Source organism: Anabas testudineus, chromosome 15 (assembly GCF_900324465.2).
Source record: "Anabas testudineus chromosome 15, fAnaTes1.2, whole genome shotgun sequence".
Classification (NCBI taxonomy): Eukaryota; Metazoa; Chordata; class Actinopteri; order Anabantiformes; family Anabantidae; genus Anabas; species Anabas testudineus.
This window is the reverse complement of record NC_046624.1, coordinates 5,829,700-5,847,376: the sequence shown is the minus strand read 5'-3', so window position 1 is coordinate 5,847,376 and position 17,677 is coordinate 5,829,700. Positions and strand designations below refer to the sequence as shown.

Sequence of the window (17,677 nt, the reverse complement as noted above, 5' to 3'; positions counted from 1 at the left end):
GATACTCTCTGAAACACATGGGATCTCTACTACAGCAACTAAATGAGGATTTTGAGGATGCAGCCCCTAAATTGGAGATCCCCAAAGTGTTTCTAAATTGACTTCCCCCAGTAATTATTCATTACATTTCCTGTGCATCTGTGGGTCTCCAACAGGGTTCTGGGGAGGTCAAGAGCTCACAATTTCCCAAAACGTGAGGGCTATTTGAATTTCATGATTTAATTTGATATTATCTGTAAAAGAAGCACCCTGCTCTGGAACATTTATTTGGACAGTGAACATTTTGAAAAGACTGGATGACACTAAAATAGTGACTGGTGCAATCATTTCTACAGCTTATGTTGTTGTTATTATCTGGTGGACAAGAGTCCATGTCAGGCCCACAGCTCATCAGTGTTGTATTTTCTCAGGACTGGCAGTAATGTCACTACCTAGTTGTTGCAGTGTGTTGGTTGAGTGTAGCTGCACTGCACAGCCCAACAGACGGACACATGATGTCCACTAAATGGGTCCTGTATGCTTGACAGCTGAAGGACAGCTAGGCACAGTCTCTGTCCATTTCTCTATTCTCTCTTTCCACCCTCTTCCTGCCTCTATTGCACTCCTTCTTGTTCGCTCCCTCTCTCCTCTACACCACCTGTCTGGCACATAGCAGCAGTGCCAGGTGGAACAACACACCCTCCCACACTAAAACCCTCCTCAGCTGACAGCTTGAAAGGGCCTGCCCACCCTGCTGCAGCAACTGTCTATACAGCATATGACCAAATGTGAGGGTGTAACTCCAGAGCCATGTTCTGAAATGAATGTGGGGTTCAGAAAATAACACATCTTTACAAGTATTTACATAATGCTAATTGGATATTAGATTTGCTGATTCATTTATTTCTCCAAAAACGTAACCTAAACTAAAATGTCACTGTGCTAGACAGAGCATTTAATACAGTCAGTGTCGGTGTCAGTGTGTGTCATTCATTTCTAATGTAGCACCATTTTAAATTAGAGTTACACCAACTTAAAGTTGCATTTTCTGGGTTTTTACCATAGGTGCATATGGAGCAATGTTTTTACAAGTGGGTCCCTGTTTGTTTGTATCATGTTCATTCATACGGGCAGCACAGTTCACATCCTGGCGTTGGTTTCAGCAGTTGGTGTAAGAAATCAACAAAATCAAGGATGAATGTCCGTGTGAACAATTTTTTTTATTTGTTTTTTTCTGTTTTGTAAATGTTTTATGAACAAGGAACACAATGCACTCAGCATGTTCCTGGATCCTCAGTGTTATAGACACTGTGTGTGAAAAACTTAATAGTGCCCCTTTAATATCTATTACTTTAAAATGAAAGATTGCTGCTTGATTTGTTTGTGCAGCAGTTAAGTCCTTCAACTAAGATGGATAAACACTAGATCTTTGAGCATCAGTATAATGCAAAAAATATTTTTTGTGTCTTGAGCCACTGAAGGTTTTTGTCAGGTGATTTCTCAAACAGCAAGTCGTTTGTAGAAATCAGCCCTAGCTGAAGTTATCAGCTCTTTTTTTCACACTGCACTATCCGTTCACATCCTTATCCTCCCCCTGTGTGTGTGCCCCTTCAGCAGGCACCCCTCTCCCCCCTGGCACCCCCACCATTACTCTGAGCCAGCTGCAGCAGCACTCCCTGTCCCTCCAGGGGCAGCATGGTCAGGCTCTGGCCACCGCCCCGCAGCCACAGCAGGGACAGCAGGCTGTCTTCCGCTTCCCTGCTGCTGTCTCCCTCACAGGTGACCTGCTCTGCATGCTGCCACAACTGTCTACTTTCAACTAATCATTATCATAACTTCATCTTAGCTGCTGCTATTACTGCTAATTCTGCTACTTTTGCTATGAATGATCAGTCATGCACTTAGTACTAGGATTACTAATGCTTTTTGCATGATGACTACTTTTCCATCAGCCAGTGCTTCTACTGCTAGTGCTACCCCCACTGCTACACTACACCTACCTCTATTGTAACTAGTGCTATTCCCTGTGTGGGGTGTTTGATGACTAGAAGTGCTTTACGCCCTCTGTGTGTCTCCAGGAGCGGGGGTTTCCCAGCAGCTCCAGGCTATCCAGGTCCACCCCAGCACCCAGTCCCCCTCCAACAATGACAGCAGCCCAGAGATCTCCCACACCTCTTCAAACTCCACTGGTAGGTCAGGTCTCCTCTCTGAAGAAAGGAATGCTTAGCAAACGTAAAGCTTTTGATAAGTCAACGGCAACAGCTTCTGATTTGAAGAAATCAAAACAAAGCAAAGAAAATGTGATGTTTCACCAGCACAACAGCTGGTGCAATAATGAGGAGAGGCCACAGTTTGTTGTGTATCTCGCAATATTCGCTTCTTACAACATGAAGCTGAACAAGTTAAGACGCCACTTGGAGACTTCACATCCTAAATACAGCCTGTTGATTGCTTCAGCAAAACAACTTGTTGTGTGCAGCAGAGTTAATTTACTAAAGCAGCATCTGTACCTGCAGACGCTCAAGTCGCTTCTTGTAAAGTAGAGCCAAGAGCCACCCAGTTCAAAAAGCCACACACTGCCTGTCAATCACGATTGATGTAGCAACAGCCAACAAACTAAAGGCAATTCCTCTGTCAAACAACAGTATCACAAGACAGACATTATGCTCTTTATGAAGCGACTGCTTATTGAAAACACGTCAGATTCACTGATGATTTGAAGGGGGATGGATTTGCTTTTCTGCAAACTTATAACTAACCTAAATACTTAACTGAAAGAGGCTGATCTGAAATGGGGAGGACTGTGTGACATCTGCACAGATGGGGCTCAGGCAGTGGCTGGGAAACGAGTGAGGCTGCAAGTGCTCGTTTCCCCCAAAGTGCAGTGGACACTCGGTATGATACACAGAGAGCCGCTTGCATCCAAACAGCTGAGCCCTGAGCTAAATAATGTGAGGACAGACATCATTTCCACAGTAAATGACATCAGAACAAGATCTGTCAAAGCACACATTTTTGCCACATTGTGGAAAAGATTATTGGATGTGATCAGGCAGCGTGTCTGACGTGGGGAGATTCTGTCCCGAGTGTTTAACCTACAGGAAGAGGTTTTCGTCACTTTGGACAAATGAACACAAGTTTAAGGAGAACAGCTTCCTCAAGAAAGCGTGCATACCTTAGCTACATGCTACAGAAGCTCATTGAACTAAAGCTGTGGATGCAGGGCACCAACGTGCACCTTCCACTGCTGGCAGATAAAATCGCATCGATCAAAAGAAAACGGGAGATGTAGCAGCAGTGAGTGAAGAGGGGGATATTGACTCATTGCAGAGTATGAAATCCTTCACTAATGTCAATAACACAATGATTCCGAATGAAAACTCATATTTCTGTCCTATAAAATGATTTCAAGCTGTATTATCAAGTGCAGCATGCTGCTGAACGTGACCGGATTCGAGACCCCTTTGGTGCATCACCGGCTGCTGATTTCAGCACTGCAGAAGAGCAACAGTTCATTAATCTCACCTGATTCAACAATGAGGCTGCAGCTTTAGTCCAAGGCCTTGGTTGCATTTTGTATTGGAGTCAGAAGAGACTATGCACTGCTTGGACAAGAGATCCTGGGGCTTTGGACTTATCCTACCTGTGGGATAGGACTATCTGCAGTGACCTCAATCAAGACAATATACTGATCAAAGCCCTGAGAATAGACTAAGAGTGTCAGTCTCAGAGCTGCTGTGAGACGGACATAAAAAGAAATGTATAAAAATATAGTTTTATCCACAAAGGGGGGGTCAAGCTAAAAAGGTTTGGGAACCACTGATTTCTGATGTTTCATTAGCATTCAGCCAAAGCCATCATCAGAAATTAAATTTGGTCTAAAAAAGCAAAGATGTGGGATGGATGAGTGTAAATGAGTGACCTGTTACTGTTCTAATTACTTAAAATTAAATTAAATGACATTGTGCTTTATTTTTCCTCGTTTGGGCTCAGTTCCATTCCCAAGGAAGCTGCAGGCTGCACGCTGCAGGGTGCACGCTGCAGGCTGCAGGAGTGGTAGCTGAATTTAAATAGATATTAAACGCCATCTGCTGGCCAACATGTGTAACCACCGTATTCGCTCTGTGTGACAGTTTCTCTTCCTCCCTGTTCACCTCCCAGCAACGGTGAGTCTCCCAGCAACCATAGTCACCTCGTCAGTGCCAACGTCTGTGGCGGGTCACATGATGTATCCCAGTCCCCACACGGTGATGTACGCCTCTACGCCAGCTCTCGCTGATGGGGGGCTCACTGTTCTCAACGCCTTCTCCCAGGGCACCTCAGCTATGCAGGTGTCTCATGCACAGGCCCAAGACACAGGTGAGACACCAGTCAACGCTCTTTGAACACACACACACACACACACACACACACGCACACACACACTTGCTCTCTTAACTGCATGACAGACATGGAGTAACATTATAATGTGGAAACCACTTCAAATGCCTTTTGTTTTCCAGGCGCTGTCCCTCAGGTGTTCCTTACAGCACCTCCAGGCACAGTACAGATCCCCGTCTCAGCAGTGCAGCTACACCCAGTACGGCAAGATCTGCATTTTACAAGTGAAATTCTCATATTCCCTATGCAACCAGCATGCCACGTGACTGCACTAATGCATCCTAACAGAGCACTGGCACACTAGGGTCACAGGGTTGACACCTGTTGCCTCTTTGTTTGTCTGGATGATCAGTTGGCAAATAGTTTCACCTGTGATCTGCAGCAACATACACATGCAATAAACTTAACAAAACACCAGTGTTACAATGCATGGAAATCAAAACTTTTTACTTAAATTAAAAAAACCAAAACACCTTGAGTAAATGAATTGGTCAGTTTGACGCAAGTTATTGTTGTATTTTGATTTCTTTAGCTTATATGTTGTGTACTACTATGAAAACACCTTTCCTAGTCGTCGAAATGTCACACTACATGATATATCAGAGTAAACAATGTAATTGTAATTGAAGCATGTCGTGGAGCAGAGTGTTGTATGATGCAGGGACACTCGACTGACACGGCTGCGTTTGTCTTCCAGATGGTGATTGGCCAACAGTCGAGCGGCAGCAGTAACTTGACGGAGCTCCAGGTGGTCAACCTGGATGCAGCACAGAATTCAAAGAGTGACTGACAGATGGCGGGAGCTGTTTAACACGGCAGACCCAGGGACAGAGACTGACTGACATCTCTATTTATTGATGCCTTCCTGCAGTTTCACATCACACTTCTGAATGTGACTTTTTAAAGTAGATCTATACACACAATCAAGGGCGTATGTGTGGCTGACCCTTATACAGTAAGTTTTGTTATATAAATATATACATATATATATTCGCAAATGCATAGGAAATGTATCACTACATCCATCATCGGAACCTATTTTCTATGCCGTTAGATGGTGTTATTTTTGTGTGTGCGCGTTTTTGAAAAAGTGTAATTACATGTGCACACAAACTGCAAGGTGCCGCAGCTTCACACCAGCCAAAGAGACATTTGTTAGTCTGAATGTTCCAGTGTGAGCAATTTGTGCACAAGCATGTGTGTCTGTGTGTGCACGTGCTTTTCTGGGGTTTGTAAATGGGCTTGTTGACTTTAACGAAAATAGACATTTGGAAATGTACATAATTTCTTTTTTTAATTGACAACTTGTATTTTTAGCCTGGTTTAGTTTGTGCAACGGCATGTAGTTTTTTACGTAGTGGCTTTGTATGTACATGAAAATGATTTGCATAAAGAATGAATTATTTACATGTATATGTAAATTAATTTAATATACAATCATATGTTGATACACTGTCGTGCTGGTGGGAGTTTTCACTACATAGAGAAAGAACGCTGGATGTTTTTCTACTTTTCTTTTTTGATTGTGACATTGAAACAGTCCCACAAACAGTATCGAATAGCTGCATCACTAAGTATTTATGGTTTACTGTAAACATATTTATGTACTTCATTTGGGAAGATTTCACTGCTAAAGCTGATGGTACAAAGATGTACTACATCGGTTTTGCATGCAAGGTTTCCCTACTGATGCTCAGATCTGGCACTTTGAGTGTAGAATCTATGACAATCTGATTTCTCATTTATCAAAGCTATTAGCACATCTACAGTTTGATCTTAACACAGAAATATGAACTGTCAGGATTCGGACATTTGAAAAACTTCAGTGTCACACACAGCTAACAGCTTTGTCGATGACGTGAAATTTGTTCACTTATTTTAAAATATGACTTCTTTCTAAAAATCAGAGTCGGACTCACACAGATAAAAAAAAAAAAAAACTTTTATTTTATGTATTTGAAACATTCTGAACCTGTCTCTCTGATTTCTCTCCACTAGTCTGCAAAACATCAGTTATGTGATGCCACTGTGATCACTACTGACTTGCCCGGCTTATTAAGAAGCTATCGATTTGCCAATTTGACTCCAATACTACAAAGTGTTGTCGTTTCCATGTGTTGAAGCACAGTGTGATCTCAGTGCTGTAGTATTCATATTTTTGTAAGAACAACCTCTTAATTTGCAAACCAGGTGCTTCAAAATGTTCATATACTCCTTTACCTAGAACTGTAAGACCCCAGCTGAGTGCGATCTCAGCGTGTACCTCAGCGATCATTAAGAACCAGTTATCTGACTGAGAGCCTTCTTACTGCACCGTAGTGCCTTTTTTTTTTCCTTGGCTGATTTCTAAATCCATGCAAGGCAAGGGCAAAGGTAACATGAAAGGTGACTTTGGACCTGTCATAGAATCCTCTGCTGGGCCCTGAGAGCGAGATGTGACTCACTTCTACAGAGTTAACTGGATGACTGAGCGTGGCGGGCTGGAAGCCAAAGAGAGTCTGACCGAGGATGAAGTCTCCATGCAGACTGCTGCTCAGTTATTCACTTGGCAAGAGAGGTCATTTTCATGCTCGATGTGCTCTGGTCTGTTCACGTCTTGTCATCCTGCAGGCCTGTTTGTGTAGGAATATTATGTGTTCCAAGAAATCCACTTGCTCCCGTATTATCTGGTGGTTGCTTAAAATTTTGGCTCTCAAAGGGGGAGTATTAAAGAGAATTTGTGGTTTTCACCTTGTCATTGAAAAAAAAAATTAGTTTATTTTGTGTATTGTTTTGTTGTACAGACATTTTATAATAAAAACAAGATGAAACATATTGAATTGTTAAAAGAATGACCACATGTCCTGCTGAAAAACTCTCTTTTTTGACTGGGACGGGGAAAAAACAAACAAACAAAAATAAAAAGTCCCAAAACCTAATACATCTGTATCACAGCAGTGATGAAATGAAGATGGCTGATGAGGAATAAATGAACACAAGAGACTGCAGTGATGGGATCAGTGAGAGGCGGGAGGAGCGAGCATGCACCTTACCTTAATGTTTCAATCAGGCATTGCACAATCACAAAAATCAAACTGGCAATGATACAGAAGAATTGTAACATCAATCCTGTTTCACACCAGAGGAAAGCAGCGATGGGCACGATGAATGCAGCGACGTCATACAGTGATTGGTCTAAGCTCACACAAGAAGTCAATTGGCATCAGATTTCTTTTTTTTTTTTTTTTGTCAGAGTCCTGTACTGTGCATCTTCACAAACCAAACAAAACAGTCTATGTAACACGAGCGACAGAAGCGTAATTAAGATCACAACAAACTGTAGTGAAGCAGAAACCTTTCGCACTCCACAGTGTGACGTAAGGCATCAAAAGCCCTGTCGGTGTCTTCAAACAACAAAGTGCTGACAGTTAAGAAATCATCACAGACGGCTAAACTGCCTTTTTTTTTTTCTTTCCTGTCAACAATGAAAAATAATGTATAAGCATGCATTTACCCCAGGTAGTATATCTCTATTGCTATTGTACACATACAATATACAACTGTACAGGAAAAGGTTGGAAACAGTTGATTAAAAAAAAATGTGCATGATCGACATTTTAAAAAAAGGTTTCCATTAAAATAGAAATGTTACTCCTGGTACATCCTAAATTTCTTTTGGTTTATGAAAGAAAACATTTGGACGAAGAAAGAGAAAGAGAAAAAAAAAAAAAAAGCTTTTTGTTATTTACATTATCAACAAAGGTGTAGAAACACAGTGTGCAAATCTGATTCCATGCAAGCGGCTGCATAATGTAGTTTAGGTGCTTGAGTGACGGTCTGAGATGGAGTCAGAAGAACAAGGGGCAAAAAAAAAAAAAGGGAAAGACTCAAGAGGTCATGGCTTCATTGAATGACAGCAGTCACACACAAACAGTTTAAAAAAAAAAAATCACACTGGGAACATAAGACAAGAAGCAGTTTACATTAAGTAGCATCTTACTGTAGCTACTAATTCTTAATTCAACTAAAATCTGTGAGGTAATTACATTGTAATGACTCCATTACACTTTACCAACACCCTCCAGAGACATCCAGGCAACACACGACCAGACAACGTCTCCCAACAATATACAGCACCGTGAGGACATGTCGGCATCGTTCGAGATCAGAATGAATCAGTAATACTGTTAAATGTAACACCTACTAACAAGTGATGATAACTTACAGATAAACCTTAGGATACTGGAAAACCAGCGGTTTCCAAACTGGGGATCAGGACTCAGTCAAGTCAAAAGATGATAAACAAAGTGGAAAGAGAACCAAAACAAACATGTTTCCATTTCAGACGTCTTCTTATGTGTTTTATATGAATGCCTTAAATCGTATATTGTTAGGACTGTTCACAACTTACAGATACACACGCGCCCAAGCAAGCTACTAAACGCTGTAAGTTACAGTATCGCAGTATCTCAAGAATCTGGTCAAACAAAAATCAGGAGGTTTATTCCTCTGAACTCTCTTATCACTAAAGCAATCTAATAACTGAGAGTGATAACACGTGTAGGAAACAATATTGCAGGGTGTGTCCTGGAGAGACAAAACACTGGTCTGTGTGAGACAAATTCAACACTGGGTGTGGAGACCAAAGTTTCACAACAAAATCTTAAATAGAATCAAAAACAAAAGCTCCTTCCACAAATTGCAATGTGATATTTTCCCAAAAGCCAACAGATTAAAAACAAAGGAGAAAGAACGAACTAGAATAATGTAACGAGTGCAACGCCAGGATGTCTATGTGCAAATACACATAATTAGCAAAAAAAAATCACCATTTCACTGAAGACAATGTGATGGATGGTGACGTCTTTGGGCGATGATAATTACAGATGAGATGTGACAAGTACTGAAATAAGACGAGGAAAACGAATGAAGCAAAGAGCAAAAGCTTAGTCATGACACTGACTGTTTTAAATTAATGTTATCCTAATACAGCATATCTTTTAAAAGTCAACCTTAAAGCAAAGAAATAAATAAGTAGACTTGGCATTTTAAAATATGGGTATAGTACAGTTTTGTATTTATGTAAGTACAGATACATATAGGTGTTGAAGGTAAGTGGGCAGCTTCTACAGCCTCTTGTCTTCTAGCAGACAACACAAGAAGGGGACAAGATAAAAATGTTTCAAAAGGAAACAACTTTGTGTAACTGAAAGGTGTGATTCCACACTAAGGCAATGATGTGAACAAGCAGTGAGAATGAGACAGGAAATAAATAGACAAACAAAGCTTCTTCTTGACATAACTAAAAGGCTATCATCTTTTGGTTGGTGAGACAGAGAGATGAAGGGGTCAGAGCAGTGAGGAAAAAAAAAACGTAGAGGCTGAAAAAGAGTCCAGTGAACATCTGCACCTTCACCTCTCTCCTCCTCCTCCTCTTTTTCCTCTGCTGGCTGGGCAGTGCCTGTGCTCTGACCTGCTCGTTAACAAGACCAAAGACTTTTTTCTGGTGTAGCCCAAGAGGTAGGAAGAGGGGGAAAGATCAAACCCGTCCATGTGGGCTTTAACAGTCTCGCAGGGATGAGCAACTAGTGGAAATGTTTTGCCAACCCTGTGTCACCAGTACCACCACACCCCAAAGTCCCAGTTTTGTCCTGACCTGTCCGCCTGGCTGAGGCAGATGGATGAACAGCAGGAAAGACTACGGCGAGGAGGAGGCAGCTGCGTGGTATTTGACAAAGGCAATGGCTGCCAGTTCTTTGCAGAACTCCTCCAGCACGATCACCCCCTCCAGCAGAGTCACGTGGTCGATACTAAAAGAAGGATAGACGGATTAAAAGCTACATCCAAAAACAGAAGATAGGTGCACTGAACCATGTGGAAGTACGTACTTGATGCCTTCTGGCTCTAGACCCAATAACCTCTTCCTCACTAGAAGCAGTTTAGGTGTGAAGTCTGGGATGCGATGAATCCTCAACATGAGATCTCCAACCACCTAACACACACAGGCACAGAAAGAAACAGCTAACAGTTAATCATTACTACGCTCGTTTGAGACTTTACTGTAATTACCCTAAACAAAAAAAGACCATCAACAAGTAAATGAGTTGGTTTCACCAGACTCTAAACTACTGTTTACACAGTGTGTGGCACTGGGATGGATTTTAAAGAAAAGTACTACACGCAGATTAAGTAGCAGCGTAATGGGAAGTGAGATTTGAAGAGCACTTACCCTGACGATGACAGAGAACAGAGACCTGCAGCCAGGAGCCAGGCTGATGTAAGGGTCCAGTAGGTACTCGTGCAGGTGGGGGTGTGGTAACAAAGACAGCTTAGACAGCACTGCGGTCACCTGCAGGTTGACATCATAGGGCTGGGGGACGGGGGGGAGGAAATCAGATATCAAACTATGCAGGACACCAAAGCCACAACTGAGCTGGTGATTGTAGGAACTGCCATGCATAAATAACCAAACTTCACATTCATCTGAAGATTTTTAATGAGACTCCTTAATTAAAACAACATTCAAATGAAATATTTGATTTCCCAGAAAGAAACATGAAACTCATAAGCTGCCAAACAACAGTTTGGAATCTATTAGTCAACTCCAATAACATCATTTATTACATTTTGTGGGGAACGCTGGTGAGTTGTCAGTTGTTCATTTATTAACTGAAGGTCTCTGCACAATCAGCAGCTCATTTGTATTTTGTCCCCATGTCTTTAGCTGTGCTGTTTACAAGCAGATTTCTTTTACTCTAAACTGTAGTGAACAACGTTGCAGTCAGGAATATCTGTTGGGAACATTCAGTCTAAGTAAAAATGGGTTCTTTCTTAACCTTCAAAAATGTGTGTTGATTTGCATGCAGAAGGCCTGGAAGCCCTGGAATCTGGTTCTACATGCAAGTCTAGATTGACGAGTTTAGGATCTGTCAAACTGTTGCAGCCATTTGAGATTAATTTGAAGTTTCTGATTTTTCTTTTTTTAAGGTTTTCATCCAACCCTCCATCCAGACAAGCCGACACAATGCTCGAGATTTTAACAGTAAACACTGACCTGATCTAGGATTCGACCCATCCTGTCAAAAAGAACCTTGAGGAAGTGGCCTTCGAAGAATGGAAAGTCCAAATTACACTTCTCAAAAGGTTTTGGATTTCCCCTCCAGTCCCACCGCTGACACACCCCACAATAATCCCTGAACTAAGGAGAACAAATTAGAAAAATAATTATCAACAGTATAACCATAGGCTGCTTCAGCAGTGCCTGTCATATAAAAAGCTGAATTTTCACATTGACATATCAGGAATCTTAAGACATATGATAGAGAAAGAGTTTACCTGTCGGTGTGCATCTCTGAGGTAGGTGTCATAGCCTGTGCCTTCCACATGATAGGAAGACTTGGCCTCATCGGGCACCAAACATAGAAAACTGCAGAAATATGAATTCAACAGTCACAACTTCAAAAAGAAGACAAGCTGAGCAAAACTACACAGGTTGTGTAATGAGCAGACAGTTCACCTGTTGACAATCTTGTGGACTTCTGTCTTCCCATCTGACTTTGAGTTGTCAGGACTCTGTGGTGGAGAGGAGCTGAGCCAATCCGAACCAGACAGCCTGCTGTCTGGAGAGAGGTCGTCCCCGAACAGTGGGTCTTCTTCAAGATCCCTGTGGAAAGAAAATAACTTCATTGAAGATTACTTCTATAGGAATAAAATAAATAAAACTCACTGGTTGTAATAATGTAAATTATTTTTTCTGTCAATGTTACTCATTATAAATTTATAGGATGATAGTTTATTTACAGTCCACTAGGACTGTGTGACAGCTTGGTGTGTTGCTGTTTTATATAGCAGGTGGAAAGGCTTCCTCTGTGAGGCTTTGACTAGAAACTTTCTGGAGAGATGTGTCATTGTGGAAATACAATTTCAACTATAAACTTAACAAAACATATACAAAGATTAAGTATGTGTACTAAAACTGTAATATATCTAGTCGTTTAGCTGCTTTGTGTCTCTCACGAGGCTTTATTTCAAATTACTGCTTATTATAATTCTGTCACCTAAAATTGATGGTAATAAGTGTTTGACCGGCAATATCATGATCCCACTTAATCATAGTGCAGTTTTAAAAGAGTCACACTCTTTGAAACACATAATGAATAATTGCAGAGGAAGTGGCAGGACATCTGAAAAACACAGCTACAGGATGCATTCATTTTATTTCCACCCGCGTGTATTTGTGCAAAAAATGATTTTCCAGAAAGTGCATGTAAAGCAGGTAGCTCGGGGAGGTCAAAGGTCAGGGGCAGGTCCTTACACAGCATCATGGGGCTGGCCGTTCTCCAGCGGCTCTCGCTCTTCCTGTGGTTTGTTCTCCAGGTAGTTTCTCTCCTCCAGGCTACGCAGTGCCAAGCTGTGGAGGATGTGCTGGTTGGGCTTCTGAATCAACTGCTCAAACAGCCGCAATGTCATGATGCTGATCTGGGGACAAGGAGGAAGAAATGAGTTCCAGCTATCAACTGACAGCAACATGTCAAGTATTTACTCAGTGACAGAAAAGAAGGCAGAGGCTGCGCCAACATAAAAGAGATGATTCATCCTTTTATTGTGTGATGAAACTGTGTGCAATGGTTCTGTCCGGATACCAATTAAAATTTATGTGCCTTTGGTTAATCATATGATTCAGTGCAACTCAGAATCTTTGAAGGGCAGATGGACATATATCCTTTAGAAGACAGAACAAGTGATTAATGACGCGATATGCACTTCTGAATGCACATTAAGTACACCCATTCCCAGTCACATTAAAGAGTCCAGACATAAAACGTGTTGAAGGTGCAGTCAATAATAGAAAGAGGTTCGCCCTGAAAAGTAACAGTTATGATAAGAACCTCGTCTGACAGGTGGTCGCAGTGCTCGATGAGTCTGTGTCTGAGTGGATTCTGAGTGATTGAAGCTGGAGTCTCTGGCTCTCTCTCTTCCCCCAGCAGAAAGTAAACCATCTCCTGCAGCAGAGCCTCTGATGTCACCTGCTTGATAATCCTGTTCAGCAGCGCTGTGGAGGTCAAGATTCCCACTTCGGACCTACGTGCACCCACAAACACACCACACATTAGCAAGCACTCCTGACAGATAACACACTAAAAACTAAGAATTTTAACAATCAATGATTGATTGATGATTCAAAACAGGACTTACGTCTGCATAAGCTGTGGCTCCATCACAGACACAAAGAACCTTTCTCTCACTGCTTTTGCCATCACTGCAGCTGCTGACTGAAAGACAGTCAAGAAAAAACAAAAATGTACTTCAGACTTCTGTGGCTTTCAGCGACAAAAACAATTTCTTTGGGGACATGTTCTTTTATTCTGCCTATTCTAACTATAATATGACACGTCAAAACAGAGTGAATCAGCACTTGTTAAGGACCTTGTGAGCCTCCTTAATGAGCTGGTCGCAGTAATCTAGCCAGGAGAGAAAGGAGATGAGAGCCCTCTTTCCTGTGAAGACAGCTGCGTCCTCCTTCAGGTTATATACATCCAGACTGAAAGGAAGGATAAAAGGAAGGAAAAATAAAAAGATTTGATAAAACTCTTCTAATGTAACCACTAGAAACAGCACTTCACCTTGGATGTCATTTATCAGCTGCCTGCTCAGTCAAACTAAATACACAATTAAACTGTGGCACTTTCTAGTCTTCTGATTTCATTAAATAAGCTGTCTTACGAAGTGAAAACCAGAAAGAACTTTACCCCCAGTTAACCGATTCAACTGTCTCGATGTCCAAGGGGTCCATAGACTGTGGCAGGGCTTTATAGAAAGAGACCAGCCTGTCAGTCAGAAGTTCACAGAGCTCAGTGTTTTCAGTTAAACACTTGGCAGCAGCAGGCTCTGGTAAACTGACCAGCAGCATCAGACCCTCACATGCCTTTACTACTATCCTGCCATCCTGAACAGAAGACAGATGTGCAGAAACAAAGGTCATGATTACAAATTTTGAATCGTAATAAATAAAGAAAAGACACTGCTGGAAGTGTAGTTAGAATCAGTTACTCACAGGGCTTTTTGTGAGGTTAAGCAGGGAGGTGACTAGATTGTAGTTGTTGTTGCTGTTGTTGTTGTTGTTGGTTGGACTAGGGATGGAGGCAGCAGCTGCAGCCTGTGGCTCCTCTTGGCGCTCAGACTGTTCCTCTACAGGAGACTGACCAGTGTCTGGAGCCAATGCATTCCCCTTAACCCCATCCCCTCTCTCAGGGCTCTTCGTCTCAGGTCTCTTTGACTTGTTCTGAACATCACAAAATAAAACATTCCCTCAAACACTGGCAAAAAAATAATGTATGTAACATAAACAAAATTCAAATATTTATGAATGTGCAGCTCAACTATTTTTTATGCTGATATCATAGCAACCCACCTCAAGGAAGAAGTTGACAAGGTATGGGTCCTGCTTCAGTTTGGCACAGACTATACAAAGGAACTGTATCTCTTCATTTTCTGTAGGAGCAGCCAACACCTCCCCACACAGACGAACCAGTTTCTGACAGAGCAATTTCACAGTCACAAGGAAAAAAATGTTACAAAATTACAGATATGTTGCACAAGACAACATGCAGTGTTGCAACCTACATGTTATGCACAACTTTGCACAACACAACTTTGGGGAAAAGAAAGTCAAAAGCACACTGACATCAGGACTCTAACACGTCTCACCTGTACAGGTCTGTGGACATTGATGTGTGGCAGTAGAGGCTGACGAATGTGTGCCAACAGCTTTGTGTAGAAGCTAAGCACCTGCTGCTTCATCCCCGGAGGACACTGATGTGAAATCATAGACAGTTTATATTTTTTAATTTAACACATTAAAGGTAAAAATTATATTACCATTTTCAAGCAGTTTAATGTTGCTGTAACTACAGCTACACAAAAGTCAAGGTACATCAGTGTCAGATCGCACCATCAGTCACTGTTTGAGCCAAAGTGGACTTAATGAAAGACGACTGAGAAGGACTCCATTATTAAAAGCTAATCATAAAAATTGAGATTGGAATTTGCTAAAATGTATACTGACAAGTCGTTCGGACAGATGAGACAAAACTGTACATCAGCTCTATGTTCACAGATAGAGCTGATGTAATTAAGCGTACAAAGAAAGGTACACTGAAGGACCATGGAGGAGGCTTGGTTATGTTCTGGGGCTGATTTGCTACATTAGGCACAGAGCGTCTGTACAATGAAATCTTAGTAGAGATTTAATTTTACCCTGACTACTGAGAAAAAAAGACTACTACAGGCATTATAGAGCAAGCATTACTGTCTTACATCTGCCTTGCCCAAGGTGTAGAGAGTCTCCAGGATCTTATGGTGTAGGAGATACTCCATGCAGGGTCCTGTCTCTCCAGACTCCCGTTCCCCTTCCTCCTGGGTCAGGATGTCCAGCATCTGTTCCAGGTGGGATGGGATGTTGGTGTCTGTGACTGGTGCTTTGTCATCTTATAGTGGAGAAGAAAAAACATTGTGAAATGTCCCTAAAATACAAACATAAGTAAGTAGACCTTGCTCATTTTCAGCCCTAAGAGCATCTGCACTTCACATGAACAATGCTACATTTTTCCTTCTTGCTTTTTTCCCCCTCTCTTCACACACAAAGGAAAAGCTGCTAAACTACTGTGAAACATTCCTTTTACATTTTTGTTGTCCATATTCTGACCTTTATTGTGTATACTCAAAAAGGGATTCATGTAAAGTTACAAATCAATTTATCAAGCCAGTTTTTGGTAGGGCAAGCTACTACTGCTGTATCATTAGTACCTTAAGTGGTTTCACAGTAAAGTCCAGTTTTCACATTTAAACACACACTGTAAATTACTGACAACAGACTGAGAATGACATTACCTTAACACAGACTGGCCTAAGTGTACTCTATATTTATCTATGTATTCATACAAGACTTAATATCAATACACTAAGCAAAAAGTACATGAAAAATCTGGAAAGAAATATACAATTACAATCACCTTATGAACAACCTTGCATCACAATCAAATTCCCTCTTTAGTGTGATCATAACATGTGTTACTTTATTGTTTCAGATCTTTCTTACCAGAAGTCTCAATGTAATAATGCGTAATTGCTTTCCAGTGATAAACAAAGTCCTCCTGCAACGGCAGTGATGGGGCAAGCTGAAAAAGAAAAATTGTGAACTTGAATATATTGTTTGATTATACTGGTATATTGGACATAAACTACAAAATAACTATCACAGCAGCATAGTCTCTGTCATAATGGTTTATCCATCAGGCCTACAGGATAATGGGATCATGTCTTCTCATTTTCATTGTGTGGTACATGAAATGACTTTAACATTATTTGATGATCAATTACATGGCTCTGCAATTTTCAATAGGTTTAATACAACTTTCACTTTTAAGAAACAGATGTTTACACTATTCATGTGTATCTTATGCTACAAACCATCAAGTCTTGTTGTAGTGATTAGGGTATGAATGGTGAGCAGGGTGTACTTTGAGTCACCTGCTGCACACCTATTGTTTGAAACCTGACATGAAGCAGCTTGAGAACTGATTCCAGGCAGGTTACTACTGCTGTTTCGCTAACTCGATAGCAGCTTGGCTAACGTGTATCATTGGGTTTGTTTTAGAAAGGTTTTGGCCGATAAACCACCGACTTTCTCTTTAACAATACCCTTAAAACGTTTGCGTAACACCAATTAGCTGCCCAATAATTTCGACACCATTCCTCGTGATAGGAGCCTGCTATTTTAAACTGGCTAGCTGGCTACAACGGTAGCTTAGCTTCTTGATGCTATCGTTAGCAGGTAACTAGCTCAACTTGTCAAGCTAACGTTACCTTTAACACAGATGGCTTGCTGGAACAAAGACAACGCTAATATGAGAAAACGTTGGTACCATAAATGAACAGACAAATGAACACACCCATGGATGTATAGTAGCTTATTAGACAAAATAAACAAACTGACAACAGACACACAAAACGCTAACATTAGCGGAGGCTAATTGGTGTCGCTAGTTAGCAGCGTATTCCCAATGCTGACGTTACGATATGTGGTGTCTGGGCTACCCGGGGCTCCTTCCAACCAAAACAGGGAGTCCACAAAGGCAAGCTGAAGGACTGATGTGTGTCTTGGTATAAACTCACCGCTTCCACAGCGTGCTGAAGAATGGACGTAAATTTGGAGAACATCTTGTTCTTCGACTGGACCAGTTTCTCCCGAGAAGACCTAGAGAATTCCTCTATCTTCTTCTTCCTGTTGCTGCTGCCTCGATCCAGATTGGAGGTTTCATATAATGACCCTTGTAGCGAA

General features: G+C 41.5%; 2 protein-coding genes across 3 annotated transcripts in view; one reads left to right on the top strand and one right to left on the bottom strand.

The window, feature by feature from the left end:
* Positions 1–8,224, top strand: part of srfb (serum response factor b) — a 22,980-nt gene extending 14,756 nt beyond the window's left edge. The window contains exons 4-8 of one of the 2 annotated variants that reach the window (XM_026355398.1): positions 1,594–1,758; positions 2,058–2,168; positions 4,141–4,338; positions 4,482–4,583; positions 5,057–8,224. In XM_026355398.1, the coding sequence (XP_026211183.1) occupies positions 1,594–1,758; positions 2,058–2,168; positions 4,141–4,338; positions 4,482–4,583; positions 5,057–5,091 (611 nt within the window). In that variant the 3' untranslated portion in view covers positions 5,092–8,224. The remainder of the gene's footprint in view (positions 1–1,593; positions 1,759–2,057; positions 2,169–4,140; positions 4,339–4,481; positions 4,584–5,056) is intronic. The other variant, XM_026355399.1, reaches the window with a different exon arrangement.
* fam160b1 (family with sequence similarity 160 member B1) lies at positions 6,681–17,677 on the bottom strand. Its single transcript, XM_026355397.1, has 17 exons — positions 17,512–17,677; positions 16,436–16,514; positions 15,655–15,824; positions 15,046–15,150; positions 14,750–14,872; positions 14,393–14,620; positions 14,088–14,284; positions 13,765–13,879; positions 13,534–13,610; positions 13,227–13,419; positions 12,653–12,816; positions 11,855–12,001; positions 11,674–11,764; positions 11,393–11,536; positions 10,568–10,708; positions 10,227–10,330; positions 6,681–10,148 (listed from the first exon to the last, which is right to left on the bottom strand). Exons 1-17 carry the CDS (start codon positions 17,554–17,556, stop codon positions 10,037–10,039), a joined length of 2,235 nt encoding a protein of 744 aa, XP_026211182.1. The 5' UTR covers positions 17,557–17,677; the 3' UTR covers positions 6,681–10,036.

Bases quoted from the DNA above. Each gene is read 5' to 3' on its own strand.
- fam160b1 (XM_026355397.1), bottom strand. From the start codon at position 17,556: ATGTTCTCCAAATTTACGTCCATTCTTCAGCACGCTGTGGAAGCG. The intron at 15,825-16,435 runs GTAAGAAAGATC...CTCCACTATAAG, and splicing joins TTATTACATTGAGACTTCTG to ATGACAAAGCACCAGTCACA. The intron at 15,151-15,654 runs GTAAGACAGTAA...ATTTCACATCAG, and splicing joins ACACCTTGGGCAAGGCAGAT to TGTCCTCCGGGGATGAAGCA.